Raw genomic sequence first — 16,817 nt, 5'->3', positions numbered from 1 at the left:
CTCCTCTTTAAACTGGTAATCTCTGTATACCCGTTGCAAGACCCACTGGTTGATGCTTATTTATAAAAACCCTTTTAGGCCTCACTCCCCCCTATCTGAGATATCTACTGCAGACCTCATCCTCCACATACAACACCCTTTCTGCCAGTCACATTCTGTTAAAGGTCCCCAAAGCACACACGTCCCTGGGTCACTCCTCTTTTCAGTTCACTGCAGCTAGCATGAGCTGCAACAAACACTCAAACTGGACAGTTTTATCTTAATCTCTTTATTCAAAGACTCAATCATGGACACTCTTACTGACAGTTGTGGCTGCGCTGCGTGGTGTATTGTTGTCTCTACCTTCTTGCCCTTTGTGCTGTTGTCTGTGCCCAATAATGTTTGTACCATGTTTTGTGCTGCTACCATGTTGTGTTGCTGCCTTGCCATCTTGCTGTCTTAGGTCTCTCTTTATGTAGTGTTGTCTCTCTTGTCGTGATGTCAGATGTGTGTTTTGTCCTATATTTATCTGTTATTTATTATTATTATTTTTAAATCCCAGCCCCCGTCCCCGCAGGAGATATTTTGCCTTTTGGTAGGCCGTCTTTGTAAATAAGAATGTGTTATTAACTGACTTGCCTAGTTAAATACATTTTAAAAATCACGCGAAAGCTTTTTCTTCTTCGTGTGTGTGTCAACATTGGATAGTCTAAGTGCTGCCATATATCGTTTTGGGGTTAGATTAGGGATCGATGCAATATTATTCCTGCATAGCAGGTGGCAGTAGAACACAACGGTTCTTGAAGAGAGGAAGCAGTGTACCCGGTCTCCGGTTGTTCAGTGTATCCGTAGCCGAATTCCGTAAAAGTGCAACCATGGAGGAGGCAAAAAATAAAGATAAAAAGCAGTCCGAAAAGACAGAGGAAAAGGAGACTAAGCCCACAGGGAAGGACAAGGATAAAAAAGATGAGCAAGAACTGGTGAGTTGGGACACTTCTCAACATCTTGAACAAGGGAAGCAGAGTAGCGTTTTTGCCTGAGTCACTCACTGCATGTTTGAACAGGCCGAAAGCGTTGTCATTCAAAAGAATAACGAACTGTTTGAGTCACCTTTAATGGAAAAGTATGACATGGCTGGCTAAGTACGAGATGCCAACAATTACGATTGTTATGTCCGACTGAAAGCGAGCTATAAAACTACCTAACGTTAGCATACCTAATGTTGACGTTAGCTTGCTAGCCTAGGGTAACAGTAGGAGCTGGCTGTGCTAGCTAACGTTAACTAACAATTACTAATGACAGGCCAGAAAGTAACTACCGAAATGTAAACAACAATTTTGCTAAGTATCTAGCTAGCCAAGTTACAATAATGTAACGTTAACTAGCATATTAATGTTAGTGTTGCAATGTAAACAACCATAATCCAAATAGCTAACGTTTGCTCTCTGTTCGCTAATGTTGTTAGCTAACTAGCAAACAGTTAGCTACCACAGTACATTCACAGATTAATTATACAAATCTTTGTTAGAGACTGTAACGTTAGCTAGCTATCTAGTAGTGACTTTGGAACTGTAGTTACCTGCCTGCGGTTCAGATTGTCTCGTTGAGACAGCGTAGCTAGATTTGACATTGTCAGTGATCTTTGATTGCGAGGTGGCTATAGTTTTTACGTGTTTGTTTGTTTAGTTAGCTAGCTAGCTATTTACATGGAGGGAGTTGTATAACTTATTAGCGAGTACATTAACAATAGCCCATTTTAAACACCATAACAATGGCAAGGTTACATACATAGTTATCATGGCAACCCTACCATCAGTCGACACTGGTATAGGACCGGTGTACGACAAAATGCTCCCAATATCTAGCTGTTAGCAAATTGCACAGCCTTTTATTGCAATAGTAACCCGTTTTTTTTACTGTTTACTGTGCAGGGTTCGGTTATTCAATTGCCCAACATCGCATATTGAATCTGTCATACTGTAATATCAGTTCCTCTTTTCTCTCTCCAGTCTGATGAGGACAAACAGCTGCAAGAAGAGCTGGAGATGATGGTGGAGAGACTTGGTGTGAGTACCACTACCACAAGAACTGCCGAGTACCACAATAACTACTAAACCTAAAGTCTGGTTTGCTTTAGACACTGGGACTATACTGCTCTACCAAGCAAAAAGGCAGTAACTAACTCATTTTCTACCAAATGAGCAATGTCATTTTTGCTACATTAAATACATGCTTAATCATGTGGACAAGTATCCTGCCTCTATTGTGTTTTGGAGAAAATGGGAACATGTTAGCAGTAACTGCATAAAGTTACTGTGAAAGCAAGGTAAATAAAAGCTATTTTTCTGCATTTTTGCTTGGTAGGGCAGTATAGCTTTTTCAATTGTTATGTATTATGCGGTACATAAGGTGTTAGTGGAAAGTCAGTCATTTACATACACTGCATGAACTTTGGTAGCTATGCATATGAAACAACTTTCTTTGTACTTATGCAATGTACACCCCCCTGCCCCCTTTCTCTTTCACCCACCCACAGGAGACAGACACGTCTTTGTACCGGCCTGCTCTAGAGGAGCTGCGCAGGCAGATCCGCTCCTCCACCACCTCCATGACCTCTGTGCCCAAGCCCCTGAAGTTCCTGCGGCCACATTACGGCAAGCTCAAAGAGATCTACGAGGGCATGGTGCCTGGCGAGAACAAGGTGGGAACACCGATGGCTATGTCCTTGCTAAATGGCTAACTGTTCACAGTGGGGAAACGGGATGGCAAGACGGTCTCATCCACTGTATTGCTTCTTTTCCCTGTCTGCTTTTTCTTTATAATCACTGTGCAAAAAATTTGGATGGATTTATTTTACAATGTTACTGGAGATACAGAAAAGAAAAACAAGGATAGATACCTAGTATATTGGACATTGTGGATGGAACTAGGGATTCATGTTCAGAAGGACTAATCATAACTGTAATTATGGATATGTCTAGCTAACTCATGTCTTTTTGTTTTTGCAGAGTTTCTGTGCAGACGTGGTGTCGGTCTTGGCCATGACAATGAGTGGGGAGCGGGAGTGTCTGAAGTACCGTCTGCTGGGCTCCCAGGAGGAGCTGGCGTCCTGGGGACATGAATACGTCAGGTAGGATACGGGATGCCATTTGAAACGGCTAACACATGGGTGAATCCTACCTTCTACTTAGAATTTTCACTTTGTCATGCATTGATACCAATGGAAGACTAAGTAGAAATTTGACTTATAATTTGCCTCATTCATTCCATGCCTGGCAGCAGTAGGCAGTTTCTGTGGTCTGACCTAGGGCTGTGACAATACCAGTATTTCTATTGTTTTTCCATGGCAAAAATTTAAAATACGACGCAGACCGATCTGCTGTGTGTAAAATATTGTGTGCTATAGCTTGGAAAATAAATACATGTGACTCTGGATGACAACATAAGGATGTTTGTTTCCAACATTTGGGCTGTTTTCCTGAAGACGTTCAATCTTTTATTTTCTTTCAGCGATACTTACGAGTATCGTCCCGGCCCTAGTCTTCTACCCTAAACTCTGGTGTGTCTGTGTGTAGGCACCTGGCGGGCGAGGTGGCCAAGGAGTGGCAGGAGGTTGAGGAGAGTGATAAGACGCAGCAGGAGACTCTGCTGAAGCTGGTGAAGGAGATTGTGCCCTACAACATGGCCCACAACGCTGAGCACGAGGCCTGTGACCTGCTGATGGAGGTCGAGAAGCTGGAGATGCTGGAGCTCTACATAGATGATAATGCATATGCCAAGGTCTGCCTCTACCTCACCAGGTGAGTGGACAACACACACCTTACCATGTGAGGCAAACATATATACCTTCACACACATGTTCAAACACATGACCACAGTCTGCCTCAACATACCAGTAGTGTGCCAACAGCAGCCTGAAGAGACAAAAGGATGTTCCCCTCATCAGTAATACCTAAACCCTCTGTCATCCTCTCTCTCTATGCCAGCTGTGTGAGCTACGTCCCTGAGCCAGAGAACTCTGCCCTGTTGAAGTGTTCCCTTAACATCTTCAGGAAGTTTAACCGTTACCCAGAGGCCCTGAGGCTGGCCCTGATGCTCAACGACGTGGAACTGGTGGAGAACATCTTCACCTCCTGCAAAGACATGTACGGACTGACACAACACACTCACTGCACTCACACACTTAATTATCTCACAGCAACACTTTCGCAAGAAGTGCTACCTACAGGTTACTGCCAAAATGAAAGAAACACTTGAGTAAATGAGGGATACAAAGTATACTGAACAAAAATATAAATTCAATACAATTTCATCATTTTTACTGAGTTCATTTAAGGAAGTCAGTCAGTCAATTGAAATAAATAAATTGGGCCCTAATCTATTTCACATGACTGGACAGGGGCGAAGCCATGGGTGGGCCTGGGAGGGCATAGGCCCAGCAAATCAGAATGAGTTCTCCACAAAAGGGCTTTATTACAGACAGAAATACTCCTCAGTTTCATCAGCTGTCGGAGTGGCTGGTCTCAGAAGCTGGTTGTGGAGGTCCTGGGCTGGCGTGGTTATACATGGTCTGCGGTTGTGAGGCCGGTTGGACGTACTGACAAATTCTCTAAAACAACGTTGGAGGTGGCTTATAGTAAAATGGTAAATTCTCTGGCAACAACTCTGGTGAACATTCCTGCAGTTAGCATGCCAATTGAACGTCTCTCAAAATTTGAGACATCTTGTGGCATTGTGTTGTGAGGACTGCACATTTTAATGTCCTTTTAGCACAAGCTGCACCTGTGTAATGATCATGCTGTTTAATCAGCTTCCTGATATGCCACACCTGTCAAGTGAATGGATTATCTTGGCAAAGGAGAAATGCTCACTAACAGGGAAATAAAGACAATTCTGTACAAAAGTTGAGAAATAAGCTTTTTGTGCACATGGAACATTTCTGGGATCTTTTATTTCAGCTCATGAAACATGGGACCAACACTTTACATGTTGCGTTTTATATTTTTGTTCAGTATATATTGAAAGCAGGTGCTTCCACACAGGTGTGGTTCCAAAGTTAATTAAGCAAATAAAACATCTCATCATACTTAGAGTTGCCTATTGTTTTGGCTACCATGGCTAGAAGAGAGCTGTGACTTTGATAGAGGGGTCTCAAAGGAGCATACGGTGTTTAAAGGGGTGTTTGTCTCAGTCACCAGATCTCAACCAATTGAACATTTTATTTGAGATTCTAGAGAAGCGCCTGAGATGGCGTTTTCCACCACCATCAACAAAACCCCAAATTCTGGATTTTGTTGTTGTTGAAGAATGGTGTCGCATCCCTTCTATAGAGTTCCAGACACTTGTTTGTAAAATCTAGGCCAAGGCGTATTGAAGCTGTTCTGGCAGCTCATGGTGGCCCAACTCCCAATTAGAAAACTTTATGTTGGTGTTTCCTTTATTTTAGCAGTTCCCTGTACAACCTATAGTGGTAAACCAGTATTTTCTTTCTAATCGTTATTCACATTTTCTACTGACAGTCATTGGGAATGCATTCAGCAGTGTTTTCCATAGTTAATGATGTGCATGAAGAGTTGATGGTTTAGTGGGTGTTTTCCTGTAGTGTGATCCAGAAGGAGATGGCCTTCATGCTGGGCCGACACGGCATGTTCTTGGAGCTCAACGAGGACGTGGAGGACTACGAGGACCTGACGGAGATCATGTCCAATGTCCAGCTCAACAGCAACTTCCTGGCCCTGGCCCGAGAGGTGAGGAGGGAAGATGGGTCAACTACTAGAGAGAGGGGAGGGGGTTGGAAGAGTGAGTGTTTAGAGCAGGACTGAGGAGTGGGTCACTGTTGAAGTCAGTGGATGGAGTGTGACTGACAGTGGGGGCTGAGTGTATGTTAGAGAAGAGGTTTTTAGAGTAGGGCTAAGGAGAGGGGAATATGACCTGTAGAGGTGAGTCAGAGGACCGTGCTCTATTTGATATTGTTGAGAGGGGGAAATGGAGGAGGCTTGAAGAAGGTACTAAGAGGAGAGTTAAAATGTGGGGTAGGGGTCAGGGTGGGAGAATAATGGTGCATAGAGTGAGAGAACAAATGAGGCTGGAGGAAAATGAATGGCTGGTATAGTGAATAAACCAATTAGTGAAAGACATTTAAGCCTGTTAGTGGCTATGACTCAGCACCAGGCAGCCAGTAACGTACTGTTCCCTTTCTTTACAGTTGGACATCATGGAACCCAAAGTCCCAGATGACATCTACAAAACCCACCTGGAGAACAACAGTGAGTTCAGCACCTTCACTACAGCAGCTCACTAATGTCCTGGTCATGTTCTATCACACTCCTCTATCCTCATCCTCCTTTTCATCACGCCATTGTCTGTCAGGGTTTGGAGGAAGTGGTTCCCAGGTGGACTCTGCTCGTATGAACCTGGCCTCCTCGTTTGTCAATGGCTTCGTCAACGCAGGGTTCGGACAGGACAAGCTGCTCACAGACGACGGCAACAAATGGCTGTACAAGAACAAAGACCATGGTGAGAGAACCCCCCCCCCCCCCCACACACACTCACACACAGCCTCACATCCTCGTCTTCAAATGGGCCTCGTGGTTCACATTTGTGGGGGTTTGACTGAAAATTGGTTCATGTTTGGTGGTTCGACAGTGAGTACCAGTCTCATGAATCTAGGATGCTTAGCAGTAACTTAATGTATCGCCTTCATTGCTAATCCTTCATTTCAAGCATAGTAACAAAAATAATATATTGCTGTTGTGTAAATGTTGCTAATTCTGTGTTTATCTCCAGGTATGCTGAGTGCTGCAGCCTCTCTGGGGATGATCCTGCTGTGGGATGTGGATGGTGGTCTGACACAGATAGACAAGTACCTCTACTCCTCAGAAGACTACATTAAGGTCAGCACACACACTCAGCCTCTTACCAAACACACTGCATTAAAAGCTCCTCACTACAACCTTCACAGCATCCAGAAAAGCCCTAAACATCCTATTCATGTAGATATGTCTCCCCCTCTCTTTCTCTTCTCTCTCTCTCTCCCTGTAGTCGGGCGCCCTCCTGGCTTGTGGCATAGTAAACTCTGGGGTGAGGAACGAGTGTGACCCGGCCCTGGCCCTGCTGTCAGACTACGTCCTCCACAACAGCAACATCATGCGGATAGGAGCCATCTTCGGGTAAGGAGAGAAGGAAATGCGTGTTTAGTCCCAAGTCAACCCCTAGCCCCTACTGCCTGACACCTCTTGTACATTAAAGATTTGTATTGAGGTTTGTTTAGTCCATTAGCACAGTGTAATCTCTGCCTGTGAAAAGTACTTGTTTAGGTGGGGTTTGACCCTGACCTTTCTCCTCTATCCCCAGCCTGGGCCTGGCATATGCTGGCTCGAACCGTGAGGACGTCCTCTCTCTGCTGCTGCCCGTCATGGTAGACTCCAAGTCCAGCATGGAGGTACTGTGTGTGTAGTTCCACAGTTTGTCAGGGTTTAAGTCTATTACACATCCACACTCATTAAACCCAGCTCACTGTCCCATGTTATGTGTCTTGTCACACACTCTCAGGTGGCAGGTGTGACGGCGCTGGCGTGCGGTATGATCGCGGTGGGCTCGTGCAACGGTGACGTCACCTCCACCATCGTCCAGTCCATCATGGAGAAGAGTGAGCTGGAGCTGAAAGACACATATGCCCGCTGGCTGCCCCTGGGCCTGGGCCTCAACCACCTGGGTAAAGGGGAGGCCATTGAGACCACCCTGGCAGCGCTGCAGGTGGTGCCTGAGCCCTTCCGCAGCTTCGCCAACACGCTGGTGGACGTCTGTGCCTATGCAGGTCAGTCTCATAGCTGCAGAGTTATCATTTTGTCTCCAATTCTCTTTGTTTTTTATTTGATTTACATATTTATTTATACAGGTGATCTCATTGAGATTTACAAGTGATGGCTTTCCTATATTTATCTCTCTCGGTTTCTCTCCATGCTAGGTTCTGGTAATGTACTGAAGGTGCAGCAGCTGCTCCACATCTGCAGTGAGCACTATGAAGCCAAAGAGAAGGAGGAGGAAAAAGACAAGAAGGATAAGAAGGACAAAGACAAGAAAGAGAGTGCAGCTGACATGGGCTCCCACCAGGTATGCCAGGCTTTTGTTAATAAAGGGGTGTCAGGTAGCCTAGTGTTTTAAGAGCGCTGGTTTGAATCCCCTAGCCAACTAGGTGAAAAATCTGGTGGCCTTGAGCAAGGCACTTAACCCTAATTGCTCCTGTAAGTCACTCTGGATAAGAGTGCCTGCTAAATGACGACAAATGTAAAATACAATCTAATGAGGGGTTTGAATTAAGATTTGATATTGAACTAATCTGCTCTCTGCTTCCCCCTCCCAGGGTGTGGCTGTCCTGGGTATTGCACTCATTGCTATGGGAGAAGAGATTGGCTCAGAGATGGCACTACGGGCATTTGGACACCTGGTCAGTATAACCTCTGTCCTATTCACTCCATTTGGCTTCAACACATTTTCAGGACATGTTGGGTTGATTTAGCCCCGGTCTCTTTGGCTCAATCCAACCATCCTACATCTAACTGGTGAATGCACCAATTTGTAAGTCGCTCTGGATAAGAGCGTCTGCTAAATGACTTAAATGTAAATGTAACTGTTTTTCTCCATCTCTCCATTGTCTTGCCTTCTCTCCTAGTTGCGGTATGGAGAGCCTACTCTAAGGCGTGCGGTACCTCTGGCCTTGGCCCTGATCTCCGTGTCGAATCCTCGCCTCAACATCCTGGACACACTCAGCAAGTTCTCCCACGATGCTGACCCAGAGGTCTCCCACAACTCCATCTTTGCCATGGGCATGGTGGGCAGCGGTGAGTGGGCCCCAATCAGTGTCTTCGTTATTATATTGAGACATTCAAAGTTATTTCGATTTGCCTCACTAAGTTATTACAATTATTCCTTGTCCTTGAATAAGAAAAATACTGTATAACTGTGAATTCACTGTGCCAGATGACATCAACGTAGGAGACCTTCTCCATTGACTGCGTCTCAAGCTGTGATTGGTTTCCATGACGACTCACGGCTCCATCGCTCTCTCTCTCTGCAGGAACAAACAATGCCCGCCTGGCTGCCATGCTGAGGCAGCTGGCTCAGTACCATGCCAAAGACCCCAACAACCTCTTTATGGTCCGACTTGCACAGGTGGGTAGCAAAAAGAGGTGCCGCTCTGGCACTCTAACCTACGTGTTAGAGGGGGAGAGTATGTGTCTCTGTGTCTCCTAACCCTTGCTCTGTGCCATGTCCACAGGGTCTGACTCACCTGGGTAAAGGGACATTGACACTGTGTCCGTACCACAGTGACAGGCAGCTAATGAGTCAGGTGGCTGTGGCAGGACTACTCACTGTCCTCGTCTCCTTCCTCGATGTCAAGAACAGTAAGCCCTTTTCCTCATTTACTCTTCACCACTCATTTTATTTGCTTCTTCCTCCCCTCTCTTTTTCCACATCTGTTTGTTTAGGATTGGGGTGAAGTCCATTTCTGTTGAGTAATTTTAGGAAGTGACCTGAATTTCAATGTATGGATGGAAAATTCCACTTAAAAAAAACAACAATTAGCAATTGTTCAACTCCTGAATGGCATTGGCCCTTGCCCAGCTAGTTCCACTATCTTCCTTTTATGTCGGGTAGTAAGTCTTCTAAATGCCTTGACCTAGGTCTAAATATTTGGCTGTTTCCTGTGTGTGCTGCAGTAATCCTGGGGAAGTCTCACTACGTTCTCTATGGACTGGTGGCTGCCATGCAGCCCCGTATGCTGGTCACATTCGATGAGGAGCTGAGGCCGCTGCCCGTGTCCGTCAGGGTGGGACAGGTAAGGACTGCTGCTCTTAATAAGATCCTGGAGGATTAACTTCATATTCAAAATACAATGCTAGTTGAGGATGTAGCCTAGATGGTGTGATGAAGGCCAGAACGTCAGCACGATGTGATGCTTTGCAAGTGAAATGTACTGGAGATTTTCATTTTAACAATGGTTGAACATCTCCAATGCGAAGTAACGTCTAGATGTGCAAGTGCTTTTCACTCTCAAGATGAAATGCTATAAGATGATGGCAGAGTGGATTCGACCTCATGGTTCATGTATGTAATTGGTCCATAGGCGGTGGACGTGGTTGGTCAGGCCGGGAAGCCCAAAGCCATCACAGGTTTCCAGACCCATACCACGCCGGTGCTCCTGGCCCATGGAGAGAGGGCAGAGCTGGCCACAGAGGAGTATCTCCCCGTCACCCCCATCCTGGAGGGCTTTGTCATCCTCCGCAAGAACCCCAACTACGATGCCTAGATTACCCCCTACTGTCCTCCCCTGGTACCCACCCTACTCTCCTTAGTGGTCCCTCATTGGTAGTAGGGGTAGCCCTCCCTGGCTCTTTTACACCTCATGTTTTAGTACTTTATTACATGTCTGAAAAGAGCCAGGAAGGCCTACCCCTCTTTCTTTCTCTTGTCAACAGCTTCTTTCCATCCTGTGAAAATTTGGTTGTGTTCTGGGTGGCCAAACTGACTGGAGCAGGGAGTGGAAACTGGGACCTCATTCACTGTTTAAATTAGTTTCCTCTTTGATCTAGGATCAGTTCCACATAAATGTATTACATCATCTCTTTCAGGCTCCACAATATAACTGATCTAGGGTCAGCAATCAGGAAGGAAGTGTTCAGCCTCTCCCGGTTTGTGATATTTTCCCCCACTAATTGGTCTTTTAGACCAATCACATCAGATATTTTTCAGATCTGATTTAGCAAAAAAAATATCAGAATTGGGCTGATGAACAACATAAGCTCAGTCTGCATCAATACTACAACCAGTTTCTTTCCCCACCCATGATATCCTCTTTTTGTAATTAGAGCATGGAAAATGTGTCTTCATTGTTCAGTTTTTTTTATTTTGTTAAAATACTGTAAAAAAGGTTAAAATAAAAGTTTCAGATCCACTTGGTGGAGTTGTCTATCACCAGGTCTGTTTGTCATATGAGGGACAAGTTTCTGAAAGATCAGTCATTTTTTATGACAGCCTGCAGATATGGATGGCTAATTATGAAACTGAGCAGGGGCAAGGAGGAACTGAGGTGACACTAGTCATGAACCCTCACTGCAGCAAAGGTATGAATACTTGCTGGATGTTGCAGACAATGGACACATTTTATTGAACATTTGAAATACACATGTAATGAAAGAATGCATATTAAACACATACATTTGACACATCATGATAAACTGTTCAAACTGCACAGTCAAGACTCTGGCTACGCCCATACAAGCAAAATCAACCCACCAGTTTGTTTTGTGTGTAAATGAATACGTTTAATATTAAACGAATACTGTACTGCACATTAGTTTGTGGTTCAACAGTTCGTTAACTAAAACGTGTAGCTAAAATCACACCGGCGTCCCTGTCACATGACTGATTAAACCGGAATTTGACTACCGGCTTCCGGGACCGTCCGACTGCGGACTGAAGGAGAGAAAGGTAAATGTTAGGGTTTTCAACTATATTCTTTGCTAGTTCAGAACTGTGAGAAACCAATTGACAATCAGCATTCATCCGCGCTTTTAAATGGACTTTAAGCCCAGTAGATCGATCTGGGGGATAGAGTTGTCGCTCCTTTTCCAGACTGATTTTTCCTCTGCTAGCCCGACCAACCCCCACCCCAAAAAGGGATAGGACACCCCCTTCCTAAGTGGTGATAAACGTTAGCTTACGAAATAGAATTGACGAAGGCAGAAGGTTTCGACATTTTGAATCACTTTATTAGCTAGCCAATATCCTTCAACATTGAGCAAATGTATGGTAAGAATTCTATATGCAGCCGTTGGCTGGCTTGGTATTGATTTGAGGTAGCAAACTAACTTCAGTTGGATTTGTTAACGTTATGAGAAACTGTCCTATGCTTTTCTCGGTTTGTGGGTTGCTTGTTTTTGGTAACAAATGTTATGTCATATGTTACTTTATTCTTGAGGAATGGACATTGAACCCAATCGTTAAAGAATTAACGTTATAGTTGACGTACCTGTAGTTAGCTGGTGCTGGTTAAGGTTGCAGCATTTTGTCGCCTTCCCAGTCCGCATGGCTGTGTTGTAACCAGTGTTATCTAGTTGTGTTGCTTTCTAGACAACTGGGAACTAGGAAAAAGAGGTCAAGTCATGACGCCAATACTCTTCAGGTCGGAAAGTCTTAGTCCTAGAAAGTGTCCGACTGGATGACTGTTCCAAATGGGTTTTCTCAGTTGGGACTCTTTTTTTTAGTTCCCAGTTGTTTTGAACGCGGCATATAGCCCACATTTGTGGCGTGTGTAATTTGACAGAGGGATGTGATATTGTGGGATCTCAGTTAACTGAGAATACATACTGCTTATGTATGGCCAGTGTGGTAGGATCCACATAGGCAAGTTCGTTCCTTGGATCCCATGCGTCATGTTCAGAGGATGACACAGCATGACGAGGATGCTACCCTGCGGTTGAAATGGCACTGATGCTGATCAGTTTACTGGTAGTAGTTGCCACAGACGTTAGTTTCCATCTTTTCATTCTTAATCTTTTCGGTATTTGGGAGACCGCTTGCTAGCTGAGGAACGCTCAATTTCGTTCACATATATCCGCCTCGATATAAGAGAACGGAGTGGAACGTTCATCACCAACTACTTGCTTGCTAGCCTGCATGTAATCATATGCACTTTAGGGTTTGCTGTAAGCGTTGACAATCAAACAAAGCAGAAAAACTGCAAATTAGAGAATCTAAATCCGTTAAGAGAATAGAGGAGAACAAGAAGCCGGCTGCTGCGTGTGCGTGCACTGTGCCACACTTACTACGCGCGCTAAAGCCTGAAAACCAACCACGTGGTAACTCAAGTTGGCTTGGGAAAGAGCTGGTTGCAACTAGCTAGTTAACACAGCCACAAAGTCAGAATTGGCTATATCGTAAAAAAAAATGTAAAACACATATTAGCTTTTTGGTCTTAATTTAAGGCTAGACATGAGGTTAGCACTGTGGTTAGGGTAAATTGTATAAATAGGTGGTGTTTATAACGCTGTGGTAACTAGTGACGATCGAAAAAGCTGTTTGAACAACATGGCGCCACACAGCGTAGCCGTCCTACACGCCTTTTCGTCTCACGTTATCGGAACTTGGCAGAACTGAGGGTTTGAAAGTTATCCACAATCCGTAGCCTACATGCATGTAGTTAGCAATATTACTGTGTCTATTATGTGACAGTCGTCAGGTCTGCTTTTTTTGTTGTCCTGTGAATTTGTAATTATGTATGTTGTGCGTGAATGAAAAATGACCGGTGTGTGGCTTGTACATTAATGCTAAGAGGATAATGTAGCGTAGGAAATAATTCATTTGGCATTCGCTCAAATGTCTGGTCTTGTTTGGCAAGGATGTCCGACAAGTTGTCTTTCTGTTGTAGTAACATCAGCATTAGAGAAGCGATTGCCGATATACGGCGTTTACGGACAAGTGAATTTGGCTGAGAACCTCGGCTCAAAATGGATGCCGATTCAGAGTAGCTCGTGAGCCTTGAGGCAGGCGAGCCATGATCCCAGATGTGCCCCATTATTAGTCCTCTACCAAATGCTTTTTTTGGTGAATAGCTTTGGCTTTCATGTTGAATTCGTCATTGTAAATAACACTAGTGGAATTGTGATGACCAGTAACCAATAACTGCTTTAGCCTGCCAAGTGTGCCACCATTGTAATTTAGTAATGTAACCATTATTTAACTAGGTAAATCAGTAAGAACAAATAATTATTTACAATGACAGCCAAACCCGGACGATGCTGGGCCAATTGTCAGGTGTGATACAGCCTGGATTTGGACTGTAGTGATGCGTCTTGCACTGAGATGCAGTGCCTTAGACCACTGTGCCACTTAGGGGTACACACCTGTCTGGTCCTGGGTGAAAAGGGTTAGGAAGTCCTGATGTAGAAAATGAGATCACTCACCTGTGATCTGAATGTTGTTGATAATCCAAATCCAATGTACAGAGAACACTGTCATTAAATTCTGCCCAACAGATGTAAAGTTGTTCTTTATCACAGCTCTCAGGGATGGGATCTGGCTGATGAGTAGTGATAGGAATGAGGTCATTGTAGCAAGAATTTTAGGACAAGACAGACCACAACAATCCAGAGCCAATTGGCCCCCGATGTCCCCCGTAAGGCTTGTTATATATTAAGCTATGGTTTACATAGAAAAATGATGCGAGTGATGTCTTGTTTCCTTCCTTTCCATCACAGACATACATTTCTTTGTGTGGCACTGCCATAGGCCTATTGACCTGGCTGATACTGTAAAACTCTAAAGCATGGTATCTCATAGCAACAGACGTTTCAAAGGTCCTGCAAGCTAGTGTGTTTGAATCGTTAAGCATGTGACATGTCAATGCCACTGTTTAGTAATTGCCTGCCTGAAGTACTCTTGGGGGTTGAGATTACATAACAAAACGTTTTGTGAACTTACCGTGATGCTACCGTTCACATAGACGCACAGCTAGAATTATCCACTACTAGTGCATAGTTACACACGCAAACAAACACTTTTTCAGCTTTGTTAAGGCGACCATCACTAGGTCATGGTGTCATGTTGGGCTTATGCATCGGTCTCTGTTCAGACCCCTTGACTGTTTCCACAGTTTGTTACGTTACAGCCTTATTCTAAAATGTATTAAATAAAAACAATTTCTCAACAATCTACACACAATACCCCATAAGGACAATGCGAAAACAGGTTTTTAGAAAAACAAATGTCTTATTTACATAAGTATTCAGACCCTTTGAGACATGAAATTGAGGTCAGGTGCATCCTGTTTCCATTGATCATCTTTGAGATGTTTTGATTGGAGTCCACCTGTGTCCAATCAATTGAATTTAACATCATTTGGAAAGGCACACACCTGTCTATATAAGGTTCTACAGCTGACAGTGCATGTCAGAGCAAATACCAATCCATGATGTCAAAGGAACTGTCCGTAGAGCGCGAGACAGGATTGTGTTGAGGTACAGATCTGTCGAAGGGTACCAAAACATTTCTGCACCATGTTGATTTTTGTCCCCCCCACACCAGACGCAATCAGGACATGCAGGTTGAAATATCAAAACCAACTCTGAACCAATTATATTAAGTTGGGGACAGGTTGAAAAGCATTAAACATGTATGGCAATTTAGGTAGCTAGCTAGCTTCCTATTGCTAGCTAATTTGTCCTGGGATATAAACATTGGGTTGATATTTTACCTGAAATGCACAAGGTCCTCTACGCCGACAATTAATCCACAGATAAAACGGTCAATTGAAATGGTTTCTCGTCATCTCTCCTGCTTCTTTTTCATCTAAGGACTTTATATGGCGGTTGGCAACCAACTTTACGGTGCATTACTACAACCAACTGCAGTGTGGACCTCAGTTCATCTTTCAGTCACCCACGTGGGTATACTGTATGCTCCTAAAAACCAATGAGGATATTTGAGAGGCAGTACTTGCAGCGCGTTGAGCATCATAAATAGAACCAAGTTCTAACTCGCGAGCAGTTGTCGCGCAATGATTGAATAACATGCATGTGTACATTTATTTTGCACCACTCGCGCACGTGAGTCCACCTGTGTTAAATTCAATTGATTGGACATGATTCAGGACAAGTCTCTGAATGTCCTTGAGTGGCCCAGCTGGAACCCGGACTTGAACCAGCTTGACCATCTCTGGAGATACCTGAAAATAGCTGTGCAGCAATGCTCCCCATCCAACCAAGACGAAGCTTAAGAGGATCTGCAGAAAATAATGGGAGAAATGCCCCAAATACAGGTGTGCGTATCTTGTAGCAACATACCGAAGAAGACTCAAGGCTGTAATTGCTGCCAAATGTGCTTCAACAAAGTACTGAGTAAAGGGTCTGAATACTTATGTAAATGTGATATTTCAGTTTTTTAATTTTTTAAAATAAATTATTAAAAAGGCCAAACCTGTTTTTTCTTTGTCATTATGGGGTATTGTGTATAGATTTTAAAAGATTTAACTGTTTAATCAATTTTAGAGGAGAAGGCTGTAACGTAACGAAGTGTGGAAAAAGTCAAGTGGTCTGAATACTTTCCGAAGGCACTGTATATGGTCATCACTGTTCGCTCATCAGGGAACTCAACTGTAGCCTCCATCCATCCCTTTCTGAGGGAACAGCTTTAGGTCTCTGCTATAGGGTGTGTCCCAGGGTCCCCTTTGGAAAACATGGGTCTCTCCCCACAGGGTGAAGCAGTCTTTCATTGGCTGTCTTGCTGTCAGGGTGAGCACAGGGAGACCCTCTAAAGGGGTCTATGCAACAGAAGCCAAGGTAGGTCTGTTTGCATCACTATGTAGTTCTATGTACATTTGTGCGGCTGAATTTTTGGAACTTGGTGTAAACAGACCTCCGTTTGCATAGACTGTGGAGAGCCCTTTGTGCGGAGTTCACACTCCGGGGCTATAATCTCCCTCTGTTTCTGACCATAATCAACCAGCACCTCCTTTTTAGAGACATTGCCATTTCCCTTCCAACTCCCCCACCGTTCTGAGGGTGTGGTAGCGTCAGTGGAAAATGTCTAAGTTTGCTGTTCCGACAGTCAATATATATTTTTTTAAAGGTGCTGGGTTTGTCTAGTGTGCTTTTCTTCTCCTCTGTCTAACAGTCAGTTTTTCTGTTTTGGCTTCTTTCACCTGACAGAAGTGTAATTTCCATTTAAAAAACATGGACTCGGCATGATTTGGGGCTTTTCCCCACTGCTCTTTGTGTGGCAGGGCAGTCTGCATTTACTGTTACTTTAGGAGTAAACAATGTTGGGTTTCACCCAGGGGC

The 16,817-nt window shown here is 44.2% G+C and overlaps 2 protein-coding genes across 7 annotated transcripts in view; both read left to right on the top strand.

The window, feature by feature from the left end:
- The first annotated feature begins 770 nt into the window (after positions 1-770).
- LOC120028572 (26S proteasome non-ATPase regulatory subunit 2-like) lies at positions 771-10,950 on the top strand. The gene is made up of 20 exons (XM_038973767.1): positions 771-959; positions 1,989-2,045; positions 2,516-2,680; positions 2,988-3,109; positions 3,555-3,779; positions 3,966-4,124; positions 5,582-5,726; positions 6,185-6,245; positions 6,349-6,495; positions 6,766-6,872; positions 7,021-7,148; positions 7,333-7,420; positions 7,531-7,795; positions 7,946-8,091; positions 8,342-8,425; positions 8,651-8,819; positions 9,056-9,150; positions 9,257-9,383; positions 9,699-9,817; positions 10,106-10,950. The coding sequence occupies exons 1-20, from the start codon at positions 855-857 to the stop codon at positions 10,286-10,288; spliced, it is 2,697 nt and encodes an 898-aa protein (XP_038829695.1). The 5' UTR covers positions 771-854; the 3' UTR covers positions 10,289-10,950.
- Positions 10,951-11,450: 500 nt separating this feature from the next.
- LOC120028819 (eukaryotic translation initiation factor 4 gamma 1-like) overlaps positions 11,451-16,817 on the top strand; it is a 65,277-nt gene continuing 59,910 nt past the window's right edge. For 3 of the 6 annotated variants that reach the window (XM_038974062.1, XM_038974063.1, XM_038974059.1), the window contains exon 1: positions 11,669-11,790. The gene's annotated coding sequence lies outside the window, so the exon portion shown is untranslated. Of the gene's footprint in view, positions 11,470-11,661; positions 11,791-13,121; positions 13,140-16,817 lie in introns of those variants that run through there. The other 3 variants (XM_038974060.1, XM_038974064.1, XM_038974061.1) reach the window with 3 other exon arrangements.

This window comes from Salvelinus namaycush, chromosome 34 (assembly GCF_016432855.1).
Source record: "Salvelinus namaycush isolate Seneca chromosome 34, SaNama_1.0, whole genome shotgun sequence".
Lineage (NCBI taxonomy): Eukaryota > Metazoa > Chordata > Actinopteri > Salmoniformes > Salmonidae > Salvelinus > Salvelinus namaycush.
Note: the sequence above shows the minus strand (reverse complement) of the source record. Positions and strands in the feature narration are given on the sequence as shown.

Excerpts from the sequence above, each read along its gene's own strand:
- LOC120028572 (XM_038973767.1), top strand. The coding sequence starts at position 855 with ATGGAGGAGGCAAAAAATAAAGATAAAAAGCAGTCCGAAAAGACAGAG. Across the intron at positions 7,796-7,945 it reads GGACGTCTGTGCCTATGCAG|GTTCTGGTAATGTACTGAAG; the intron begins GTCAGTCTCATA and ends TCTCCATGCTAG. Across the intron at positions 8,820-9,055 it reads CATGGGCATGGTGGGCAGCG|GAACAAACAATGCCCGCCTG; the intron begins GTGAGTGGGCCC and ends CTCTCTCTGCAG.